Source organism: Sus scrofa, chromosome 12 (genome assembly GCF_054392235.1).
Source record: "Sus scrofa isolate SSC_HxYL_T2T_F1_AM1 chromosome 12, Sscrofa_HxYL_maternal_Yorkshire_Landrace_v2.0, whole genome shotgun sequence".
Classification (NCBI taxonomy): domain Eukaryota; kingdom Metazoa; phylum Chordata; class Mammalia; order Artiodactyla; family Suidae; genus Sus; species Sus scrofa.
Genome location: NC_139394.1, coordinates 20,508,563 through 20,532,913, shown reverse-complemented (window position 1 = coordinate 20,532,913; position 24,351 = coordinate 20,508,563). Strand labels below are relative to the sequence as shown.

Below are 24,351 nucleotides of genomic sequence, written 5' to 3'. Positions count from 1 at the left end.
TAACCTGGCTAATAGGCTCTTTGAAAGAGCCAGACTGGGTGTTGGAGAAGCTTCCTTCAACAAGCCACACGGGGAGTTCCTTTCCTGGAGCAGCTGAAACGAATCCAACTAGGAACCATGAGGTTTCGGGTTCTATCCCTGGCCAATGCGTTGCTGTGACTGGTAGTGTAGGTCGCAGATGCGGCCCAGATCCCGCGTGGCTGTGGTGTAGGCCGGCAGCTGTAGCTCCTATTAGGCCCCTCCACAGAGAACCTCCTTACGCCGCCGGTGCGGCCCTAAAAAAAAAGGAAAAACAAAAAAAACCAAGCCAGGCAGGGCCCTCTCCAGAGCGCTGGCCGTCGGGGACTGCCGGCTGGGCCGGGCAGTGCGCACGCACGCAACTATCTGCGACACTACGGCAAGACGTCTAAGGGACCTCGTATCACCGAGTGTGCTTCACGTCGCGGCGGCTAGGACGCTAGCCTGAGGGAGGGCAGGGAGCGCGGCCCCAAGGAGCCGGGGTCGGACCCCGGCGCCAGCCTGGGGCCCATCCCTGCGCAGCCCGGGGGGGAGGGGTTGGTTCCCGGCCGCGCACGCGCGGTGACCCCGCCCGGCCCTCGCCTCCGGGCCGCGGGTTGGCCGACTAGAGTCACGCGGTGCGCCTCGCCTCTTCCTCGCGGCCGGGGGCCCGCCCCGCGGGCAGGTTTCCGGTTCGGTGGGTCGGAGATGACGGAGCCGGGCGCCTCTCCCGAGGACCCCTGGGTCAAGGCAAGCCCCGCGGGCGCGCACGCCGGCGAGGGGAGGGCGGGGCGGGCTCGGGCACGTAGGGGGTCCGGAAGACGAGGGGACTCCCTGCAGTCCCTAGCGCTCCCCCCGCTCTCCGGGCCCCGGGGCTGCAGAGAAGACAGCTCGCACCCCGCGTGTGCCAAGGTGGGAAGACTCCTGAGGCGTGTGCGCGCGGGTGTGAGGGCACGGGGCTGGAGGGCTGGGGGCGTGGAGTGAGCAGACGGCGTCCTGCCGAGGGGTGGTGCTCCCGCGGCCTAGCCGCTCTTGGCTCTGGGGGAACCCTGCAGCTGCCCGCGCACCCCAGGTGTGTGCGGGCGTGTACACAGACGCAGGGGCAGAAGTCCGACGGGTTTCTCCCTTGCTGCCGCAGGTGGAGTATGCCTACAGCGACAACAGCCTGGACCCCGGTGAGTGCCTCCCCCCCCCCCCGCCCCCGTCTTCGGCTCTGAGGACACTCCCCCTTCAGCCCTATAGATTCTCGTGGCCTTACCAGCCACACCTGAGCGCAGTCCACTGTCCCTGAGCTGGGTCTGTGCAGTGAGGGAGGAGCTGGAGGACGGGGGCAGGAAGCATCCGAGGGTGACACCTCGTTCCCTCAGCCCTGGAGCAGGGAGGTGATGGAAGTAGTGACAGCTGGTCACTCACCATCATCACGCCCCGATGCCACTTGGGGAGCCAGGAGGTATCATTGCAGGCCTGTGGAGCAGTGTAGACACTAGGAATGGGAGCATCGCAGCAGGGCACTTCAGGAAGTGGATGGCCCGGTATGGCTGGCCTTGGGGTTGAAGGGGAGAGGTCAGCGTTTAAAGCCTAGGAAGCCATTGTGCCCACCGGGTGTCTGAGGGCCTGGCAATGCCCCTCCTCTCCACCCTACTCCTTAGTGATCGGGGCCTCTCTTTTTCCAGGGATTTTTGTAGAAAGCACTCGCAAGGGAAGTGTAGTGTCCAGAGCTAATAGCATCGGTTCCACCAGTGCCTCTTCTGTCCCCAACACAGGTAGGCAGCAACATCCCCACCGTGGAGAACCAGCTGCGCCTCGTTTGAGTATCTTTCCTAGATAGGGCAGCTCCAGCCATCCACATGGGGGCGCTGGAGCCCTAGCGGTAGGGGCCGAGTCTCACCGTCTTTCCCCTCATCTAGGATATCGGGTTCTTCTATTCCTCTTCCTTCTCTGGGCACCAGGTTCTTCCCAGCTGGGAAAAAGTGGGCTAACTGAGCTCCACTAGGCCCCAGAATGACCTCTTCCTGCCCCCAACTCTGAGTGTAGATGACGAGGACAGCGATTACCACCAGGAATCCTACAAGGAGTCCTACAAGGACCGGCGGCGGCGCGCGCACACTCAGGCCGAGCAGAAGAGGAGGGATGCCATCAAGGTGATGGGGGAGGCCTGTGCTCTTCAGATCCACTCTGCCCGGACCCCGACAGGCAGTCCCAGGCAGGCTTCCGGGCCCCTAGACCGGGCCTTGGACACAAACTTCTCTCTCCTCCCCTCCCCTTTGAGTGCGTGAACGTGGAACTTGGCATCGAGGAAGAAAAGCTTTGTGCCCATTTGCCTTAACCCCTCAGTGAAGGAACCCCCGTTTCCCCTGCTCTCCCCACAGAGAGGCTATGACGACCTACAGACCATCGTCCCCACCTGCCAGCAGCAGGACTTCTCCATTGGCTCCCAGAAGCTCAGCAAGGCCATCGTTCTGCAGAAGAGTATGACTGGGGAGCACAGGAGGCCTTGGGGTCGAGGGGGCTGTGAGCGGCCTGGCTTTGGGGGGGCGGTTGTAATGAGAGGAGCAGGGTCTGGGGGGAGGGGAAACAGAGTCAGCCTTGTCCTTCTGGTTGCGGCTTCCTCTGTACCCACCTCCTCGTCCCACCTCCTCCCCAGCCATTGACTACATCCAGTTTTTGCACAAAGAGAAGAAAAAGCAGGAGGAGGAGGTGTCCACGTTGCGCAAGGACGTCATGGCCCTAAAGATCATGAAAGTGTAAGGGGCGCGTGCCCTGGAGGTGGGGGGGGGACCAGGGCCTCTGAAAGGACTCTGAGGCCGACCTCAGTTCAGAAGCCGCCTCAGATAATATGCTCACTCCCGGAGTTCCCGTCATGGCTCAGTGGTTAACGAATCCAACTAGGAACCATGAGGTTTCGGGTACGATCCCTGGCCTTGCTCAGTGGGTTAAGGATCCAGCGTTGCTGTGAGCTGTGGTGTAGGTCAAAGACACGGCTCGGATCCCACGTTGCTGTGGCTCTGGTGTAGGCTGGCAGCTACAGCTCCGATTCGACCCTTAGCCTGGGAACCTCCGTGTGCCGCGGGAGCGGCCCTAGAAAAGGCAAAAAGACCCCCCAAAAAAAATACTCTCGCAGGTGGCCACTTGGAGGCAGGACTCTACCCCACGGTGTAGCAGATACTCTGGAAATGCCCCGGGATTAACGGGCAGGCGGGGGCAGGTGGGAGAGGGTGGTCACCACTTCTGACCTGGAAGCAGCCTCTTGCTACTTGGATTGTATCCCCAAGCTCCGTGGGAGTCCCTTCCCGGGGAGGGCGCGGGATGACGCCGTCCCTCTGCCTGGGCCGGGGAGCTGCGGCCGCCGCTCAGCCCTGGCCTGCTCCCTTTCAGGAACTATGAGCAGATAGTGAAGGCACACCAGGACAACCCCCATGAGGGGGAGGACCAGGTCTCTGACCAGGTCAAGTTCAACGTGTTTCAAGGCATCATGGACTCCCTCTTCCAGTCCTTCAACGCCTCCATCTCTGTGGCCAGCTTCCAGGAGCTGTCGGCGTGCGTCTTCAGCTGGATTGAGGAGCACTGTAAGCCTCAGGTAGGGGCCGCGGTGGTCACGGCCTTCGGGGCTCTTCCCTCAGGCAGAGTGACCCAAGCCCTTGTTGTTGAGCAAGGCGAGGCAGCAGCTTTTCCGTTTCTTGAGGGTGTGGCTACCGCCTTCAGGGTTCTTGTTTCCGCCTTCCTTTACAGCCCAGATTTTCCCGTTAAGGTTTCATTTGACGAGAAGGGCCTGAGCCCTCACTCAGGCAAAGCCTACTGCTTGGCCTTTGTCTAGCCTGGGTGGCAGGTAAGCCTTGATCACTGGCGGCAAACTGACTGGGGATATTTACCCTCGGCCACTAAAGCGGTTTTCCTCGGGGTTTCTAATTGTAATGGAGGGTGAGTTAATGGTTGTACCGAATCTGCTGCTCTTGAGGCCTGGTTGCTTTTTCTCAGGCTTGACCTATATCTCAGATTCTCACTTTCTTGTTCCCTAACATTTTTTAATACAATTTTTAAAGGTTACGCTTCGTGGGAGTTCCCGTCATAGCGCAATGGTTAATGAATCTGACTAGGAACCATGAGGTTGCAGGTTCGATTCCTGGCCTCGCTCAGTGGGTTAAGGATCCGGCATTGCCATGAGCTGTGGTGTAGGTTGCAGATGCGGCTCGGATCCTGCATGGCTGTGGCTGTGGTGTAGGCCGGTGGCTACAGCTCCGATTGGACCCCCTAGCCTGGGAACCTCCATATGCCTCGGGAGTGGCCCTAGAAAAGGCAAAAAGACCAAAAAAAAAAAAAAAAAGGTTATGCTTTGTTTACGGCTATTACAAAATATTGGCTGTTCCTGGTTTATAGGCTACATTATCTTAGGCCCAGCAGTTTGTACCTCCCACTCTCCATCCCCTGTGTTGCCTGTCCCCAACCACTGGTTTTGTCCTCTGTGAGTTATATTGTGTTTATTATGTCTGTGAGTCTGCTTTTTTGTTATAGTCGCTAGTTGTATTTTTTATAGATTCTGCATGGAGCACAGAAGTGACATCATACAGTATTTTTCCTTGTCTTACCTTACTTAGCATAATGCCCTCCAAGTTTCCACATTGTTGCAAATGACAAAATTTTCTTTTCTGTGGCTGCGTAGTATTTTTGTGTGTGTGTGTACACTTTTTTTTTTTTTTAAACACATCTTTATCCATTCATCTGTTGATGGATGCTTTAGATCTGCTTCCACATCTTGGCTATTGTAAATAATGCTGCTAGAAACATTGGGGCACATATATCTTTTCAGTTTAGGTTTTTTTTTTTTTTTTTTTTGAGAAATGTCTATGCTGTTTTCTACAGTGGCTGCACCATTTTACGTTCCCCCCAACAGTGTACAAGGGCTCTCTTTTCTCCGCATCCTCACATTTGTTGTTTGTGTCCTTTTTGATGATCACCATTTGGACAGGTCAGAGTTGGTATCTCTTTGTGCTTTTGATTTGCATTGCCCCGATGATCAGTGATGTTGAGCATTTTTTGTGTGCCTGTTGGCCATCTGCATTTCCCCTGGAAAAATGTTTATTCAGTTTTAGCCATTTTTTAATTGGGTTGTGTTTTTTTGATGTTGAGTTGTGTGAGCTGTTTATTTTTATTATTTTTTTTTGTCTTTTTGCCTTTTCTAGGGCTGCTATCGTGGCACCTGGAGGTTCCCAGGCTAGGGCTCCAATCAGAGCTGTAGCTGCTGGCCTACACCACAGCCACAGCAACGTGGGATCCAAGCCACGTCTGCAACCTACACCACAGTGAGCTGTTTATGTATTTTTTGATATTAACCCCTTATCTGTTGTATCATTTGCAAATATTTCTGACTCAGTAGGTTGTCTTTTTGTTTTGTCAATGGTTTCCTTTTCTGTACAAAAGTTTTTAAGTTTATTTAGGCCTGATTTGTTTCTGCTTTTCTTTCCATTACTTCAGGAGACAGATTTAAAAAAAAAAAATACTGCTGCAATTTATGTCAGAGTGGTCTGCCTCCATTTTTCTCTAGGTGCTTTATAGCATCCAAACATCTAGGTCTTTAATCCTTTTTGTTTGTGTGTGGTGGTAGCAAATGTTCTGATTTTATTCTTTACATGTAGCTATCCAGTTTTCTCAGCACCACTTGTCGAGCAGACTGTCTTTTCTCCATTGTGTATTCTTGTCTCCTTTGTTAATGAATTGACCTTGATTGCGTGGGTTTGTTTCTGGACTTTTGTCATGTTCCACTGATCTATGTGTCTATCGGGGGAGGGGGCAGTACCATACTGTTTTGATTACTGTAACTTTGTAGGATAGTCTGATGTCAGGAAGCATGATTCCTCCCTCCCTGTTCATCTTTCTCAGGATTGTTTTGGCTGCTCAGGGTCTCTTGTGTTTCCATACAAGTTTTAAAATTCTTCTAGTTCTATGAAAAATGCCATTGGTATTTTGATAGGGATTGTATTGAGTCTATAGACTGCCTTGGGTAGTATGATCATTTTAACAATATTGATTTCTCCAAGAAAATAGTTTTTTTTTTAGGGCTGCACCCACAGCATATGGAAGTTTGCAGGCTAGGAGTTGAATCAGAGCTGTAGCTGCTGGCCTACACCACAGCCACAGCCACATCTGTGACCTACACCACAGCTCATAGCAACACTGGATCCTTGACCCATTGAGGCCAGGGATCAAACCTGCATCCTCATGGATTCTAGTCAGGTTTGTTTTTCCGCTGTGTCACAACAGGAACTCCCAAGAATGTGGTTCTTTTTTTCCATTTTTTGTGTTGTTTTCAATCTCATTCATCAGTGTTTTCTAGTTTTCAGATATAGATCCTTTGCCTCCTTAGGTAGGTGTATTCTTAGGTATTTTGTTATTTTTGATATGATGGCAAATGGGATGGTTTTCTTAATTTCTCTTTATTAATAGTGTATAGAAATGCAAAAGATTTCCATATTTAATTTTGTGTTCTGCAACTTTACCAAACTCATTGCTGAGCTCTAGTAGTTTTCTGGTGGTCTTAGGGTCTCCTAATGTATCGTATCATGACATCTGCCAAAAGCGACAATTTTACTTCTTCCTGTCCAATTTGGATTCCTTATGAAATTCTTCTTTTCCAATTTCTGTGGTTAGGACTTCCAAAACTATGTTGAATACAAGTGGCAAGAATGGGCACCCTCGTCTTGTTCCTGATTTTAGAGAAGATGCTTTCAGGTGAAAGCATCTCCCAACATTTTTATTCTGAAATAGTTTAAATCTTGCTGCAGCATTGAGAAAATTTTACAATGAACTCACACACCCCCACCCCACCTAAAGTCTACCATTAACTTTTTTTGTATTTGCTTTATCACATAGCAGTGCATCTCTCCATCAGAGTCCATCCTGTTTGGGGGGCTTCGCAAAGTCAACCAGTCATCAGCACTTTCCAGGGGCTTTTTTGGAACTGTATTCTAAAAAGCGCACCTGGGAGTTCCCGTCATGGCGCAGTGGTTAACAAATCCGAATAGGAACCATGAGGTTGCGGGTTCGGTCCCTGGCCTTACTCAGTGGGTTAAGGATCTGGCGTTGCCGTGAGCTGCGGTGTAGGTTGCAGACTCAGCTCGGATCCCGTGTTGCTGTGGCTCTGGTGTAGGCTGGTGGCTACAGCTCCAATTGGACCCCTAGCCTGGGAACCTCTATATGCCGTGAGAGTGGCCCAAGAAATAGCAAAAAAAAAAAAAAAAAAGACCAAAAAAAAATAAATAAATAAAAAGCGCACCTGGCCAGGCAGGTGTCACCGAGCAGTCTGCCCTCTCTGAGCATCACCTCTCTCTCCTTTTGCTGCCCCTGCCAGACCCTACGGGAGATTGTGATTGGTGTCCTGCACCAACTGAAGAACCAGCTTTACTGACCAGCTCTTGGAACCTGCAGAACAGCCAGCAAGAGGCCTTGACTTTCCTACCTGGCCGTGGAGCCACTGGGCTTGTGAGACTGGACTGTGACACTGCACAACGGTCAGCTTCTTGGTGTTTGGCTCCCCACCCCTCCCATCTTCAGTGGGGGAGGGTTTATTATGAAAGCTTTAATTTATTATGTTGACTGTATCTCAAACCTGCCTGGTCTCCCCTTCTCCCTGTAGAAGTCCTCAGGATGGGGGGGGTCTGCTCTGGGCACCCCAAAGAGCTCGTGGCCGCTCCTCGTTTTCTAAGCCTCAGATTTCTGCTCATACTTGGCAACTACCATTTGCATGTTTTGGTCTCTTCAGTAACTTTTAGCCCAGGTTTGGCCATTCTGGTGGTAGTTTGGCCATGAAGGGTGAAAGGTCACCTCATGCCTAGGCTACGGCTGCCTGGTCAGCCCGAGGCATGGTCCGAGCTTTCTCTAGCCAGCTCAGGGCAGGGCTGCCCGGTTCCTGCCCTTGCCGCCTGTTCCACTGCCTTTGCCGCCTCCCCACCCACCCCACCTGCTCTGTCCCCACAGGCAGTAGCACTGTGCAACGAAGTCAAGTGACAGAACACTACATGTTAAATTTTTTTTTAATTTTTCTAAACAACAATGCAATTTTGCTAACGTTATAATTTTGGAAAACTAACTGGCCTCAAGGCCACTTGTGGCCTGTCAAGTGTATCTGGTTCTCGGCTGTCTCGGTGCCACCTGCATGAGAAGTTACCCAGGACTTGGGGTGGGGGAAGGGGTTGGAGAAGCTACTCTCCGGGTCTTCCGGAGCAGAGGGGCCAGGCCAGTCCTGGGTGAGGCCCGGCTCCCTGAATGCGTGTACAGTAGCCTCTCTTTACTCTTGCCCCCCGAGTTCCCTTTTGCCTTCCTCAGATTTGATGTCCGGGAGGTTTGATTATCCAGAGGAAATGAAATATTTTTATATCAAATTATATAACAATAAATATTGCCAAATGCTTTCCTCGAGCGTTGTCCAAGTCTAAGTGTTAAATTCAAACAGTTGAAACGTGGATGATGAAATGAGTGTGCCTGTCCTCTCCGGGCCCCTGGGGCTCGCCCCCTCCACCCGGCACGCGGTGTACGCCCAAGGGTGGGCAGCAGCGGACACAACAAAAAAAGGTGACTTAGACAAGGCGGCTAGTCCGGGACAGCCCTGTTCCGCCCCGTTCCTGGAGGCGCCCTCAGGGGTCTGGGAGCGTGACCTTGTGGTCTTCATCTGTCTCTATCCCCACTTCCTCCTGTGGGCCAGAGGGAGATGAGAATGAGACCGGCCCCACGGAGGCCCGGAGCCGGGGAGGGAGAGCGGCACTTACGAAGAACTGCTTCTTGCTCCTGGGATAGCCTTCAAGGATTGCATCAAACAGCTCAGTTGCCTGACAAGAAACAAAGCCACCCCTTTTCATGGGCAGTACTGGGCATGCCTGACGGCCCCAGGATGCAGGGCCGCGGTTCGGTGGCTGCCATTGTCCAGGGCCTGCCGAGAGCACCCGCCACTTACCATCCTCTTCCGCTTCCTCCACTCCTTGCAGTACCTCTGCCTCTCTCTGTGCACCTAGATAGGGGAACAGGTCCCTCTGACCCCTTGGCCCCACAGCTGCCGCTGGGGTCAGCCTTCCTCCTCACTTGAATCTGCTCAAGCAGCCCTCCCCGCTACCCTGCCTCCCAACCCACCTGCTCCTTCTCCTCGGGAGTCACGTGGTTGGTGGCCGCTTTGATGTTCTTCAGTCTCTCGGTGTAGCCAGCACATTCCTTCTTTAACTCCTGAATCTCCTTCTGCATCTCCGGTGTGGTCAGGGCACTTGTTAACTCCTTCAGCTCTAAAATCACATCTCTCGAAGGTCAGTTGCTGCCCTGAGACAGGAGACCAGGCCTCCACCTTGCTCTGGGCTCTACACACAGGGTCCAGAATGGGCCCCATAGTCTGCAAATCTCAGGAGAGATTAAGGCTTAGAGAATTATCAGTTTATTCTACTTTTTTCTCTCTACCATCTGCAAATAGTTGGGGGTATGAGTTTGAGTAGACTGTCAGCTGCAGCCAGAAGCAAAGGAGTTCCTGTTGTGGCTCCGCAGTAATGAACCTGACTAGCATCCATGGAGATGCAGGTTTGATCCCAGGCCTCACTCAGTGGGTCAAGGATCTGGCGTTGCTGTGGCTGTGGTGTAGGCCAGCAGCTGGAGCTCAAATTTGATCCCTAGCCTGGGAACCTCCATATGCTGCAGGGGCAGCCTTCGGCCCCCCAAAAAGGAAGGAAACAGAATAAAGGGAAATAAGGGAACTGTATACTGATAGTCACAATAGGGAAGGCAACTACCTGTTCTGCCCATTTGTCTTCAAAAGCCATGAGCTGTTAGGCAATTTTTTTTTTTTTCTCCTAAGATCGAACCTGAGCCACGGCAATGACAAGCTGCTGTGACAAGCCAGAATCCTTAACCGCTAGGCCACCAGGGAACGACTACATTTCTTTTTTTCTTTTTATGGCTGCACCTGAAGCATATGTAAGTTCCTAGGCTAGGGGTGCAATCTGAGCTGCTGCTGCTGGCCTACACCAGTCATGGCAATTCTGGATCCAAGTTGCATCTGCAACCTCCACTGCAGCTTATGACAATGTCAGATCCTTAACCCGCTAAGCAAGGTTGGGGTCAAACCTTCATCCTCCCAGAGACTGTTGTCTTAACTTGCTGAGCCATAAAAAGAACTCCTACTATATTGATTTTAATATAATGCCTATGGCAGCCAAGCAAAGAGATCTTTGCTACAAGGAAACACTGCAGTCAATGAAAGCTTCACAGAGTTCCCATTGTGGCTCAGCAGATTAAGAACCCAACTAGTATGCATGAGGATGCTGGTCTGATCCCTGGCCTCACTCTGTGGCTTAAGGATCCAGCCTGCAGCGTAGGTCACAGGTGCAGCTCAGATCTGGCGTTGCTGTGGTGCAGGCCAGCAGCTGTATCTCTAATGCGACCCTTAGCCTGGAAACTTCCATATGCCAGAGGTGCAGCCCTAAAAAGACAAAAAACAAATGCTTCACTCCGGTAGTTGCTGACCGCTGGACCCTGACACTAGGGGCCCCCTCCTGGGGGCTGCCCAGTCCTACCAGCCTCCATATGGCGGCAGCTCTGCTGCAAGCTCTGCACCTTAGCAGTAAGGGCCACGATTTTGGCATCCAGGCCTTGGAGGTCAGCATCACTGACCATGTCAAACTGGTCCTGCCAGAGACAAAAGGAAAAACAGGCTAGTGTGAGGCACAGGATGGAATCCCACCTCTGGGAAGGCAACATCCACATACACTGCAGAATCTGGGACCCCTCAACCCTCCCAAGGGCCTGCGAAGATAGTGGGGGAGGATACTTTTGAGAAATCACTTTAGTCCTGGTCCCCCCAAAAAGCTATAAAAGAGCAAGTTGAAACCTATTTCTTGTCCTCATGGGGCTTTGAGGTGCAGGATACTGAATAGGACAGACATTGTGCTTGGGTTTGGCGGGGGGCTTTGTCAGTTGGCAACAGGAAGCAGGATGGAAAGGACGGGAATGCCAGCCTGGGCCGTCTGGACTCTACATTCAGCTGAGGTAAACCTTTAGGGCAGGAGGCAGCAAACTACAGCCTGCAAGGCAAATCCTCCCAGACGCATGCTTTTGAAAAAAAAAATGTATGGACACAGCCGCGCCCATTCACTTATGTACTGTCTGTGGCTGTTCTGCTCTACAATGTGGCAGACTTGAGTACTTGTGACAGTTGTGTAGCCAGGACGAGAGACCATCTGGCCAGCAAAGCATAAAAATATTAACTGGCCCTTTACAGAAAGCAAACCTGCCAACTTGTCCTGCAAGGGATCTTCCACAGAGGCAGTGAGATTAGCCTGGATGGTGCATGTTAAATGCTGTGGGGGTTCAGTAAAGGCAGAGGGATGGGAAATGGGGTCCGCCCTAGAAGAGCTTCAGCTTTGTGAGGGGGACGAGTGAAAAGAGGTAAACACTTAAAGAAGGCAATCAGCACGTACAGGGAAGGTTTGTGGAGGTAACGCCTGAGTGAAATCCAAAGGGATGAGTAAGAGCTGGGCAAGAAGAAGGGATTCAAAACCTTGAGGGGAGGGGAGGTGTAGTGGTGGGGATGGGAATTCCTGTTGTGGCTCAGCGGCTAGCGAACCTGACTAGGATCCAGGAGGAGGTAGGTTCGAACCCCAGCCTCACTCAGTGGGTTAAGGATCTGGCGTTGCTGTGAGCTGTGGTGTAGGTTGCAGATGCAGCTTGGATCCTGAGTTGCTGTGGCTGTGGTGTAGGCCAGTGGCTACGGTTCCAATTAGACCCCTAGCCTGTGAACCTCCATGTGCTGCAAGTGCAGCCCTAAAAGATTAAAAACAAAAACCAAACCAAAACAAAAAAGGACCAAAAACTCTGGGGAGGAGTTTCCTGGTGGCTATGATTCAGCATTCCTAGGTGGTTAAGGATTCAGCATTATCACCGCTGTGGCAAGGGTTCAATCCTCGACCCAGGAATTTCCACATGCTGTGGGCATGGCCAAAAACCCCCAAAAAACAAAACCCTCTGGGCAGAGGAATGACAAAGAGCAATGGACACGAGAGTAAAACTCATCTAAACAGTCTAGTATTTGGAGTTCCCATTGTGGCTCAGCGGGTTAAGAACCCGGCTGGTATCCATGAGGTTGTGGGTTTGATCCCTGGCCTTGTTCAGTGGGTTAAGGATCCAGCGTTGCTGTGAGCTGTGGTGTAGGTCACAGACACGGCTGGGATGTGGTGTGGCTATGGCATAGGCCAGTAGCTATAGCTCTGATTCAGCCCCTAGACTGGGAACTTCCATATGCTGTGGGTGCAGCCCTAAAGACAAAAAACAAAAATATACTCTAGAATTGATGGATGGAGAAATAACAGGGACAGGGGAGGCTAGAGGTAGACTGGGGCCAAGTCTCTTATCTGTTCTAGGGAGCATTAGTTTAGGGGAGGGAATGGCATGACTACATTTGCATGTACATAGATCGTTTAAGCTGTGTTTGAGAAAGCCAGATCAGTTAGGAGGATATTGCAATAGATGAGGAGCACCTGAACTAGAGCAATGATGGCAGCTAGAAAGAGGATGGATTCAAGAAAAAACAGCTGGACTTGATGGCCGACTCAGCACGTGAAATAAGTTAAAAATGACTCCGCAGGAGTTCCCGCGGTGGCACAGCGGAAACAAATCTAACTAGTACCCATGAGGGTGTGGGTTCTATCCCTGGCTTTGCTCAGTGGGTCAGGAACCTGGCATTGCCACTGTGAGCTGCAATGTAGGTTGCAGATGCAGCTCAAATCTGGTGTGGCTGTAACCATGGTACAGGCCAGCAGGTACAGCTCCAATTCAACCCTTAGCCTGAGAGCTTCCACATGCCCCAGGTGCAGCCCTAAAAAGAAAAAAAAAAAAAAAAAAGACTCCCCAGTTTCTGGCCTCCATGCAGAATAATTCCATTAAGGGAGAAGAATGTAACAGGAGCCAGTTTAGGAGCGAGATGAGGCATTCTACTTTGGTGATGAGGGCTCTGAAGGGACTGAAAGGCATCCAGGTGGAGATCTGGGTTAGAGATTCAAAGTTAATGTGTGTGTTTAAGGAGGGGGTGGAGACAGAAGGAAAATAATCTGACAGAGGTGGTCCTCATTAGATGATTGGGAATTAGAACTTCCACGCGTAAACAGATGTCCATAGCAACAATTCAGGATCTTCTGTAACCTATCACATTTCAAGTCTGGAAACCTCCTTCAGTTTGGATCACAGCAAAGGCAGTGCACGCTTTGACTTAAAGGCCGGCTAGGACCCTTTTAATGGTGTAAGACCGCTGAGTTTCATGGAGAATTCATACTAGGGACTGATTCACCTAATGCCGAGCTCTCACCGAGGTGCTAATCTGCGCCGGTTTCCCTCACCTGGTCTGCAAAGTATATCTTCTGCTTGCCGTACACCTTCTCTTTGATCTTGCCTTGCTGGGCCAGCTGCTCCAGCGCTTTGACCACCGCCTGGCAGAGGGGAGGGGGTGGAACAGTCGGGGGAGTGAATGTCACCAGTGATGGGGAAAGCGCCCGACGAGCCTTAGGAAGCCCAAGGCTAGAATGGCAGTCTCGAGAGGGCAGGGCCCCAGGCTGAGTCGTGGGGTTCTAGGGGAGGAATCCTGATAGTGGGGCGGGGGTGTCCTCACCGCCTTGCCCAGTCCGTGTTCCCGCTGCAGGTTCCCGAACACGTCCTGGGCGCTGTAGGGCCGATTCTGCTCCTGCAGGTATTTCAGCAGGATCCCGGGGGCTACGGAAAGAGAAGAGGCAGTGGGGTGGGGGGCCCCTCAACCGACCCCTGCCCGCCCTCTCCCAGGTCTTCCAGGGGGCAAAGCCGTTACCTCCCGCCGCGGCTTCCGCCCGGCCTTTACTCATGGTTTTTCCCGCCGCCAAACTCAGAAAGCCGGAAGTTGCAATTACTCGGGGCAACGGCCCCTTCCGGCCACGGGCTGGGCGGGCCTCGGGCGGTGATTGGCGCAGGGAAAGCTTCGCGAGGAGCGCAGCGGCCCCTCCCGGGCACCGTAGTTCGCCCCGGCCCGGCGCTCCGGCGCGGCTCTGGCCGCGGGGGTCCAGGTCTCATCGTGGGAAGCGGGGCGCGTGCTTGGAATCTCTCCCTTGCTCCACTCCGAACCAGGGCGGCAGGGAATCATGCCCCAAAGTTTAGGGACCCAGTTCCAGCAGCCACCGAACACTCGAGAACCTAAATGGGCAGTGTTCAAATGGGAAGAGACCTCCAATATCAACTCCCGCTTGGCAAGCGAGTTGCTTAAGGTCACAGGGCCAGTTATCCAAGGACGTGCCCCGTCCTACAGGCCAAGGCTTCCCGTCGGTTACCCTTAACTTCTGTAAGATAAGAACAAGAGGTGCCTGCAGGAGTGGGTTGTGAAGACCGTGAAACACCCTAGAAGGAGTAACGCTGCCTCTATTTGCCCGATACCGAGCTTCGCACACAGGGGGCGCTCAGCACATTGCTGTGGTTGAAGGGAGTGTTGGGAGCTGCTCTTAAGCCACAAAGCTTGTAGAAGTTTCCTTGTGGCGGTCTTATGACAACACCTGGCAGGTGCTTTCCACTCCTGCCCACCGTGGCCAAATGGACAAAGCCTGAAATAAGTATTTCTAGTTTCTGAGGTCAGCCAAAGGCCAAAGAGCAGCTGTTCCTGCAGCTCAAACAAGCCTGAGGGGCACGGTGCTTTTTCAAGCCTTCTGCTACCCAAAATTTCATTAAGTCTTTGAAACCTGTACTTATCATCACGCGTTTAGGCGATGATAGTAAGAATTAGAAATGATGGAACTGCAGGCTAGATGCCAGCCAAGAGTCCGCTATGCTCATGTCATCTCAGTTCAGATTAACAAAAGAAGGCCTATCAAGGATAAGAAACCATTCAACATCAGTCTCTTAAAGATGTTCTCATACAAGATTTATTCCCCAGCACCCCTCCCACCCTCATCCCCATCCCAATTCACAGTGGAGGATTAAGGAGATTCAGAGCAGGATCCGCAGGTACAAGAAACACCTTCCAAAGATTGTGCTCTCCTTCCTTCCCCTCCCTCTTACCAACTGCCAAGGCCTGAAGCTACACACACTCATGCAAACACACAAAATCCCACTCCTTTCCCACACCTCCACGTCAGAGCTCACCTGTAAGACATCTGGGCTCTTAGAAGAGAGAAGGTGTCCAAAGTGAGAACCCTAAAGTGGGGAGAGGCTGCTACCTAACCTTCACACAAAGGGAAGGGACTATGAATCAGATACCTAGCTCTTCTCCCTTCTCACTGTTGACTATTTTCACTCCCTGGCCTCTAACTTGTCCATCAACCAAGAGCAAACATGTTAGTGCACTCCCAGCTGCAGCACATGGAAATGGGCTCTGTCCAACATCCCTCACCCAGGTATGGGGGTGTTGGGGGAGTGGTCCCTGAGGATCAGCAAAGGGTTAATGCAGAGGGGAAGAGGGCAGAAGAGTGGCTTGAGTTTTGTTTGGGGAGGCACAGGTTCAGAACTAATTACCAGTTTTCGTTTTTGTCTCACATGATTTTACTGGGGGCAGTAGCCGTAGAGCAGATAACCCTTACAGGGCTCTCTGCTTGCTTACAGTCACATTCTTGCTAACTGGGCTCATCCTTAAGAGAGGCCCTGCCAAACTGGGAAGCAGTCGAAAATAAAAGTATTAAAATTGCTGAACAGAGAGTAAGAATAGCTGGTGCAAGTAGAGCTGGTGGCTTCTGGGATGAATGCCACTGAGCCATTTGTAAAGTGCTACTCTGACATCGCCCATGGAATTATTGCTTCTCCAAAGGAGGAGCAGGGGAAGGAAGAGGAACGTGGAAATGGGTAAGATATGGTATTGCTTTGCTCATTGCTCAGGCGAATTGGCAAGTGGAGCCAGGGGTTAGCAGCACCAGAGATAACCAGGCAGCTCCAAAAGATTCAGTGAGACCATGAGATACAGAAGGGCTCACCCTCCCGGTCAGCTGACCCCATGGCCCAAAGTAATGTAGAAGAGGCCCACTGCCACCTCGCGTTCACATTCTTAAATTTCACAAGCAATATTTTGGAGCATTGAGGATTGGGCCTCAAGAAATGAGGATAGGCTGGGGCAGAGGGAGCAGGCCTGCTCTGCAGAACCAAAGGACAAGCTTGCTTAGAAAAAGACAAATCAAATCATGGCTTAGCAAAAGAGGAGGATGACAATCTAACTCTCCTAGCTGCCTGACTTGGAGCTCCAGGGGGACGATAAAGGGAGGAAGGAAGGGAAGGGATCTGTCACTGAGGGCCTCTGAGCACCCATACCTAGAAGCACACAGCAGCATCCCCTCAAAAGGGAACCAATACCCCTGACAACTATGTTCCCCAAAAAGTACCACCGTCCTGATGGAGAGCAGTGTCCCTTGGGGGAGCACACTCTCACTGCAGTGACTTGAGCTCAGAAATAAGTGTCCAGCCAGTAGCAGGGGAGTGAGTGTCCTCTCAGCAGGCCTCTGAGCATCAGCCAGGCCGCTGAGCATACAGATCTAATTCGGGGGCTGGGACCTGGGTTCCTCCCTTGCCCCTTCACCTTAAGTGGAATGGGGAGAAAAAAACCTAAACCACAGTGACCCCCCAAAGGGAATCTCTGCCTCAGTGGCTCCTGGAACTGGCAGGGTCCAGCTGATTCAGCTCCGACTGGTCCAGAAGTTCAAAGTCATCCCCCTCAGCATCAGTGTCCAGGTCTGAACTGGGGGCTCGGAGGAAGCCTCTTGCAGCTCTCCGGGGAGGTAGGCCAGCAGGGCCTGGCTGGGAGGCCCCTGACAAGGCCAGCTGGATCATGCCCTGGGAGACCAGGCTAGCAAGGTTGCTGGTGAGGCTGGATCCCGTGGGCAGGGCACCAAGCAGGAGCTCTGGCAGCGCGGCCTCATCCCGGCTGGCAGGGGGGCCCTGAGGCGCCTCGGCCCCTGGCGGGGAGCGGTACAGCAAGCTGGGCATCCCGATGCTGGTATCGTCCTCATCATCCAGGCCAGCAGGATCCACATTAATGGAAGGGAAGTCTGGAAGGTCTCGGGCGAAGGATTCCTCTGGATCACTGTGACCATCTAGGTCTGGGAGAAGAGAGGACCGTCGGAGAGGAACGGCCACCTGCCGGGCCCTCCCGTGCCCCAGCTGCACAAAATCAGCCCCAAGTAACCAGACTCCCCCCCTCGGTTTCCGGCACTGGTCAGCGTTCCCCCTCTGCTCACAGACTGTTGTGATCGCTACTGGCAGACGACTCCCCCTTTGTCCCTCTGCTATGTCCCCCAGGAGCCTAGAACCTGAGGCCACTAAGGGACTGAGGATTTCTAGGAGAGCAGCAGTGTCATCCTGGCTGGAGCCACACCCCTAAAGCTGCTCTGCCACCTGATCCACAGCTCAGAAAACACTCGAGGAGGGTACGGTAACCCCGCAGCCTGAGACGCTGAGGGGCAACAGTCAGAGCCAGTAGCACTCAGGTCCAAAGCTCCTCTCACCTTCAGAGCCTTCTGTTAGAGGTGTTTGGCCCCGTGAAAGATTGAATGTGCCATTGTCTGTACAGGAGACCTCGGCATCCGAGTGCTCAGAGTCTGTGATGGCCAATTCCCTGGCAACAGTAGAATCATCCAGCTTAGGAAAAGAAAAGACCAATAAGCCTGAAGAGAGGGTGCCAGAAGGAAGGAAGCGGCGCAGCTCCCCAGTTACAGCTTTACCCACGGGCTGGCCCTGAGGCCAGCAGTGTAGCCAGGCATGGTGGGGACTTCAGTCAACATCTTGACCCCTTTTAGGCTGTTCTCCCGGGGAAGACAGCTTTGCTCATCAGCCTTGTACACAGGAGGGGACACAGTCTTGGGTGCCAACTTACTCTGAAGGAAATAACTGATCCAGAGAATACTTTTCACAGGTGGCCGGGAGGATACACACACTCCCTGACCTAAGGTGGGTGGGCCGGGCTGTTTAAAAGATGATCACACCAGTTCCAGAAGCTCTGCCATGATGGTGGGGGTTAAAAGGAGACATGGAAGAGGGCGTGCGGGTCAGCAGGCTCAAACTGAGATCTACGTACAAAGTTTCACTATAAGATACAATACTAGCTTGCTCTTGGGGGCAAAGAAGCTGGGTCCTTGAAGTAAGTGCCCACAATGAGCTTAAAAATCTGATTAACTACCTAAACTTGAACGCCTGATGGTTAAAAAGGAGCTAAAACAAAAACAAAAAAAACCTGGCCAGTGTGGCAGCTCCCAGGCCCAGGATACCTGAGGACAGAAGGCAGCAAGCTCCTCTTCGCTGTCACTGTGGTTGTCCACGGCACGTTCTGGGTGCAGGGCTCTGCGGCGCGCTGTGAAAGAGCAGCAGGCCTTAGCGCCTTCCCCCGCGGGGCAGCCCCCACCCCCTTTGGATGTCAAAGGCGTAAAATCAGAGCACCAGAGAAGACACCCCCTAAGCCTCCACAGCACGGCCTGAGGGCGGAGCGGCTGAGCCCACGAGACGAGCTAAGCTGATAACATAGGAGAGAAAGATCTCTCTCTCAACATCCCTCCCATTTTGTTCTGGTCGATGATCAACTACCAGACTTGTCAGCAACTCTCAGGATCAGCTGGGAGACCAGATGTCGGCGTGTAAAGCAGACACCAGCATAGAGAGGAAAAAGGGAGACGGCCCGCCTGGGTTGAACAGGCTTTTGAGGACTGATACTATTCACCTGGCTGCACTGTGGGAGCTGGGCCTTGCTGCCCACATACAAGGCTCTTTGTTCTGTTGTTTTGTTTTGTTTTGTTTTGTTTCTTTTTGGCTATGCTTGGGGCATGCAGAAGTTCCTGGGCCAGAGAGCAGACCCGAGCCACAGCAGTGACACTACCAGATCCTTAACCTGATGTGCCACCAGAGAACTCGCACACAAGGCTCTTCGAGGGCCAGGGCTTAAGGAAAAGCCAACTTGACCACACCACAGAAGAGAGGGAAAAGTTCGCACAACTGTCACTCCTGTGTTAGAGCATCTTGGGCTCGTAAGCTTCAGGCTTCTGAGGCCAGTTTCAGATCACCTTTGGAAGGCAGCTTTCAGAAGTGAAAAGAGGCCCAGTTCAGGAGTTTAAAAGACCTGCTCTGCTCTCTACTAACTGTGAGCTTCAGTTTCCTCAACTAGAAAGAGATAATACCCCCTCTTCTCAAGGTGGTCATGAAGGCTAAATAAGACAACATCTGCAGAGCAGCCAGCACGGTGCCTAGGCGCACTGGAAGTGCTTCAGAAAAAGCAGCTAACACTGGGAATACCCTCATTGTCTTCTGTTTGATGTGGGAGAACTTTTTTCGCATTTGTTTAAAATGGGAGTACCTAGAATTCCAAGTGGGAGAAACTGGTACCCCGGCATAGATGTTCCTGCAAGAGAACATACCACTTTCACCTGCCGCCGCCACACCAACCACCCCCACATCGCTCCTGTTCGGAGACCTACCGACCAGGTCAGACCTCCAGGCTTCTCCTCCTCGTCCCCAAACTGCCCAAGCGGAAGGAAGCGTCCCCTTGACACTTACATTGTCTCTCTCTCTGCTTGGACATCATGTAGCCACGGACACTGAAGTCCAGTCGCTGCAGGGCTGGCTTCAACCGTACATATGCTCGATCCCACAGTCGGTGGTACACAGCAAGGGGCCACATCATGGCAGCGACAACTGAAAGGGAGAAAGAGCGGCAAAATGGAGACGGCGCTGTACGGAACAGTCCCAGCTGTGCTTCTGCTTTCTGTCCTTCGGGCTTGGACACTTCGTGTGGAACGGTTCTGCTGGGTCCTGCTGGTCATCTTTACTGACGTGAAGGTCTGGAGGGCAGAGACTTCTGCAGTCACCTGCCGCGCTGTGCACAGCCGAGTGTGCAGCTGCGACATCCAGGGCAGAACCAGGCAGTGCCGTCACTTGCGTGTGGGTGTCGCTGAGCCACAAACAAGGCAACTACACAACAAATCACGTGAGCTTCTGAGCTATAATGGCCGTGGCTGTCACCACTCAGTTCTTCCAGTCTCAAGCAGACAGCGTTCTTGCCAATATGAAGTAACTAAATTTATAGAACTGGGCCCAGCGGGGAAAAAGTGCTCCCAGGTAGACAGGACCTAAGACTTAGGTTCTGCTGTGATACAACACACGGACTCTACAAATCCTCCCCTGAAAGAGGGACAGTCCTTTACAGTTGGTAATACAATCTATGTTGGTGGACCCTCATCAGTTTCTACAGCTGACCTGGTAAGAAAAGGACTTCATATGTGGGAAGCCTGACACAGGTGAGAAGATATTTTCATGACACTCAAGAGGACATGAAAATATAAAAAAGTCATTTCCTAGAGAACCAAAATATCAAATCAAAGTCCTCTCCCAAGACCCAGAGTTAGCTGTGGCTGGAAAAGCTATGAGTAGGGTAAGCTTGTGGGGGAGGGAGACGCCATACTTACGAATGAAGTAGGAGAGCAGGAGCCCAGGGATGTAGCGGCCCAAGACAGCCAAAAAGGTCAGTATCCCACAGCTCAGCAAGCAGAACTGGGGGAGTTAGGAAACAGAATTAAGTCCTGCTATGTGGGAGGGGACTGGGGCGGGGGGTTGGGCGCGGTGGAGATGTGAACGAAATGACTCTTTATGAATCTCTAAGTGTGGACATGTCAGAATGACATGCACCTAACCCCTGCCGCATCCAGCGGTGACTCCGGTGGGGAGGAAAGGGAGGATGTCCACTTCTATTCAAACTCCTCTCCCATGGCTCACCGCACAGGGCTGCACCTTTCATGCTAGGAAATTGGTTTGAATAGGACTTAGCCAAAAATTCTCTCCGAAAACAAGTGTTAGTGGTGGGCTTTTTAAGACAAATAAAATAAAAACCCCAACCAGCTACCACATGTTTAATATGACACAGAATGCACACAAGCAAGCTTTCTTTCCCATCTTGGGGCAGGAAGATGGCCTTATCTATGTGGCAAGCATCCAAAGAAGGAGTTATCAAGCTCTTGCCTTAGTCCCAGTGGCTGGTCAGAAGCCCCTTCCTACAACGTCCCTTTGTCTCTACAAACACCTTTTCTTTCTTGAATGAGGATAGGCAGTAAAAGAACTGTTTCAGTTTAGCATGAACTGAACTCAGAAGCCAGAAATGAGAGTGAAAAAGGGAAGAGTCTTACCTTGCCTGGGTTTTGCTTTTTGAAAAGCAAAAGATTCCTTATGAAAATGGTCCCACTAACCCAGACTTCAGCTACATGGTGGCAGAGCTCGGGCACGCTGAGCAACCGAGGGTGCACAAAGCCCCAGCTACGGGAGAGAGAAGGGGGAGCTGTGAAAGGAAGGGGTTGAGGGCTCCCCCCCATCCTGCTGTGAAGGCAGCCAATGCTTCCGGGGTTCAGCAGGGGCTGGGGAGTGGCTAATGCTGGGTGCTCTGGAAGTGAAGCATGACTTTCTTCTTGGCTCACCAGGTTGAAACATGAATTTAAGGACTAGGAGGGCAAACTTGTTCTGACAACTCCACCCTCTAAGCAAGCGGCCAATCCACATGTATTCACCTGCCAAAAGCTCCAAGGCCCTTTGTGCTTAGAAACATCTTTCCTGTGCTCAGACCATTGCAATTCCCACTGATTGCAATCCAGGGAAAAAAAGTAGAGCATAGTCTGCACGGGGGTGGGGGCTGGAGGTGAGCATGGATGTGCCCCTCAGAGAAAAACAAATAAAGCAAAACCAAAATAAACCAGAGCAAAGGAAATTCCTTGGATCAAACATATGAGATGCATGAACTAAGAAATGAAAGCAGGAGCTGTAAGCCACAACAGGAATCTTTGGCTTGCTGATGCCAGGGACCAATGTGTTTTCTGACCAGGAACTTTAAAGAGCCAGAGGTCACAGAAAACACTAAATGACCTTGTATAAAAGCCAGGAGACAAGTGAAGTAAGTTGCCTCTAAGTTTTCACACCAGGGCTGAATAATGCAGCTAATTCCTTGGCATGTCAGGTTATGGGGCACTGTAATGCTGCTTCTTCAGAAACATCTCTTGTAAATGTCAGAGGACACTAGCCATCTCAACATATTGCTGCCTGAACTTTAGGATTTGTTAAAATGATTATTTGCAACACACTAGGTTCTCAACTTATAGTTTGTGCCCAGAACATGGAGTTAACAACCTGTAACCAGAATATAACGACAAAGGAATCAACCAGAGCAACAAAAAGGCATTTAATTAGTGTTCCATACCTCTCATTGTCTAATGCGTCGGGTCGTGGCACTACAATATTAAAACAAACACCAGCATTAGTTGGTAGGGAAAACTAAACACGAAAATGTTAGGCTGTTGGTCTGATAGCTCAAGTTTTAATAGATTTGGGGAAAAGAAAACAGTAATAGCTGATAAAAAGGAAACATCATGTTACGCTGCCAGAGTTAGGGAGCTGCAGACAAGGGAATGAGGCTGATGCCTGCTCATTTCTCTGGCAAGCTAGGGTCAGGATCCAAACAGAACATCGGGGCCCCTTCTAATTACTACAGTTGAGAGCTAAGGTGGACGCCAGAAATGGTCCAGACCCGCCCCCCAAGCGTATCTGGGTTGCTCATATGCATCAATGTGCGCCAGGTTACCAGGTTACAATCACTTCAACTCTAGAAATCTGCCTACTCTTTTTTTTCGGGGGGGGGGGGGGCATTGAGCCCGAGGCACATGGAGATTCCTGGGTCAGGGATCAAATCGGTACCACAGCTGCTGCAGTGACAACGCCGGATCCTTAACCTACTGCACAAGGGAAATTCCTGCTCATTCTTTTTAAGAAAGAGACCCGTTAACTACCATCCATGATGTACACAGTCTTTTAACATTCGCCAACAATAACACAGGTGGATATGAACTACGCAATTCCCTGAAGTCTTTGCAGAATAGGATAGGAGTGTATTTAAAAGCTGTATATTCTGGTTTGAATATTCTGCCAACCCTTCAACATGTCCAACCTACATCAATTTTCGTGAGTCTCACTCCCCACCCAAACCAACTGCCCTGCCTGATGCTGCCTACATCTGCTAACTTGTTAATGCCATTCCTACCCTCCTCGCTTTGAAATCCCAAATCTATCAGTCCTTACTTCTCTAACCTCCTATTTATCTGTCTTGATGTGTCTTCCTTCTTCACAGCTCTCCAAGGCATCCATCATTTGTTTACACTGACACCTCTTGAACTAATTCCCACACAGTTACATCCAGAGTCTTCTGCCCTCTTTTTCTCCTTCCATGTGGTCAGGTAAAATGCTATCAGATTAATCTTTCATATCACCTCAGCATACAGCTCCAATAAAAGAATCCTCAATGACCACCTAAAGGACAAAGTCTAAACTTCTAAGCCTAACTTTAAGGCCTTATAAATCTGATCCCAACAAACTTTGATTTCTTAGCACTACCTTTAATGACTCTCCCCTCCCATGAAAATGATCAGTTCCTTGCCCTCAGGAGATCCTTTGCAGCTTCTGGTTCCTCGGACTAATCAAGCCTCTGACTGCTCTAGAAACACACATCTCTCTCCTTGTGCAGATCTTTGGCTTCGTTCAAGGCTAGCGCAAGGGCCAAAATTCATGACAAACATACTGATTACATACTGCACTGTGACATCTCTGAGGCTGTTCTATAACTTTTCTTTCTTCCTAGGGCTGCACCTGCGGCATATGGAAGTTCCCAGGCTAGGGGTCAAATGGGAACTAGAGCTGCCAGCCTACACCACAGCCACAGCAGTGAAGGATCTGAGTTGCGTCTGTGACTTACACCACAGCTCATGGCAACACCAGATCCTGAGCGAGGCCAGGGATCAAACCCGCATCTTTATGGATACTAGTCGGGTTCGTTACCACTGAGCCACAATGGGAACTCCTATCATTTTTCTTATGTTTATGTATGTTTCATCTTTGAGAAAAGGAACATATCTTAAGAATACTTTATATAAGTCATAATGCCTAACTTAGTGCTTTGCAAATAGACAACTTTATTTTATATATTTTTCTTTTAATGGCCGCACCTGCGACATATGGAAGTTCCCAGGCTAGGAGCTGTAGGTCACAGCCACAGCAAACCGGATTCCAGCTGCATTCTGCAACACATGTTACAGCTTGCAGCAACGCTGGATGCTTAACCCACTGAGTGAGGCCGGGGATCGAACCCATACCCTTATGGACACTATGTCGGGTTTTTAACCCACTAGGCCACAACAGGAACTCCAGCAAATAAATAACTTTAAAGAAATTCCTAAGAGGCAAACTGATGCCACCTTGGTAATGATGTAGTATCCAGGGAGGAGAATTATTTTTTAACAACTTGAGGACTACTTATTCTGCAGGCCAATTATGAGCACAGGAATATCTCAAGTGGTAGACATAGATTTCCTGAGCTTAATAACAATGGGAACGGCG

At 51.3% G+C, this 24,351-nt stretch overlaps 3 protein-coding genes across 21 annotated transcripts in view; 1 reads left to right on the top strand and 2 right to left on the bottom strand.

Moving 5' to 3' along the window:
• The first annotated feature begins 680 nt into the window (after positions 1-680).
• Positions 681-8,406, top strand: MLX (MAX dimerization protein MLX). 4 transcript variants are annotated; one of them, XM_003131386.5, is made up of 8 exons: positions 681-747; positions 1,136-1,172; positions 1,671-1,760; positions 2,032-2,138; positions 2,367-2,466; positions 2,642-2,741; positions 3,373-3,574; positions 7,340-8,406. In XM_003131386.5, exons 1-8 carry the CDS (start codon positions 706-708, stop codon positions 7,394-7,396), a joined length of 735 nt encoding a protein of 244 aa, XP_003131434.1. In that variant the 5' UTR covers positions 681-705; the 3' UTR covers positions 7,397-8,406. The 4 variants fall into 4 exon arrangements, with proteins under 4 accessions (XP_003131434.1, XP_003131433.1, XP_003131435.1 ...); XM_003131385.6 differs by having other exon boundaries at positions 681-909; XM_003131387.5 differs by lacking the exon at positions 1,671-1,760.
• On the bottom strand, positions 8,004-13,864 carry PSMC3IP (PSMC3 interacting protein). 2 transcript variants are annotated; one of them, XM_003131397.6, is made up of 8 exons: positions 13,811-13,864; positions 13,619-13,719; positions 13,350-13,439; positions 10,536-10,647; positions 9,112-9,257; positions 8,939-8,992; positions 8,754-8,813; positions 8,004-8,678 (listed from the first exon to the last, which is right to left on the bottom strand). In XM_003131397.6, the coding sequence occupies exons 1-8, from the start codon at positions 13,842-13,844 to the stop codon at positions 8,622-8,624; spliced, it is 654 nt and encodes a 217-aa protein (XP_003131445.3). In that variant the 5' UTR covers positions 13,845-13,864; the 3' UTR covers positions 8,004-8,621. The 2 variants fall into 2 exon arrangements, with proteins under 2 accessions (XP_003131445.3, XP_084840570.1); XM_084984444.1 differs by having other exon boundaries at positions 8,004-8,813.
• A 1,001-nt stretch (positions 13,865-14,865) lies between these two features.
• RETREG3 (reticulophagy regulator family member 3) overlaps positions 14,866-24,351 on the bottom strand; it is a 65,675-nt gene continuing 56,189 nt past the window's right edge. For 5 of the 15 annotated variants that reach the window (XM_084984398.1, XM_084984403.1, XM_084984401.1 and 2 more), the window contains 7 exons: positions 22,166-22,196; positions 21,108-21,234; positions 20,394-20,478; positions 19,486-19,623; positions 18,210-18,292; positions 17,451-17,583; positions 14,866-17,045 (listed from right to left, as the gene is read on the bottom strand). In XM_084984398.1, coding sequence (XP_084840524.1) covers positions 16,588-17,045; positions 17,451-17,583; positions 18,210-18,292; positions 19,486-19,623; positions 20,394-20,478; positions 21,108-21,234; positions 22,166-22,196 — 1,055 coding nt within the window. In that variant the 3' untranslated portion in view covers positions 14,866-16,587. Of the gene's footprint in view, positions 17,046-17,450; positions 17,584-18,209; positions 19,331-19,485; positions 19,624-20,393; positions 20,479-21,107; positions 21,235-22,165; positions 22,197-24,351 lie in introns of all 15 variants that reach the window. The other 10 variants (XM_084984409.1, XM_084984411.1, XM_084984407.1 and 7 more) reach the window with 4 other exon arrangements.

Excerpts from the sequence above, each read along its gene's own strand:
- MLX (XM_003131385.6), top strand. The coding sequence starts at position 706 with ATGACGGAGCCGGGCGCCTCTCCCGAGGACCCCTGGGTCAAGGCAAGC. Across the intron at positions 1,761-2,031 it reads CTCTTCTGTCCCCAACACAG|ATGACGAGGACAGCGATTAC; the intron begins GTAGGCAGCAAC and ends CTCTGAGTGTAG. Across the intron at positions 2,742-3,372 it reads GCCCTAAAGATCATGAAAGT|GAACTATGAGCAGATAGTGA; the intron begins GTAAGGGGCGCG and ends GCTCCCTTTCAG.
- PSMC3IP (XM_084984444.1), bottom strand. The coding sequence starts at position 13,844 with ATGAGTAAAGGCCGGGCGGAAGCCGCGGCGGGAG. Across the intron at positions 10,648-13,349 it reads AGATATACTTTGCAGACCAG|GACCAGTTTGACATGGTCAG; the intron begins GTGAGGGAAACC and ends TGTCTCTGGCAG. Across the intron at positions 8,993-9,111 it reads CTCCCGAGGAGAAGGAGCAG|GTGCACAGAGAGAGGCAGAG; the intron begins GTGGGTTGGGAG and ends TCCCCTATCTAG.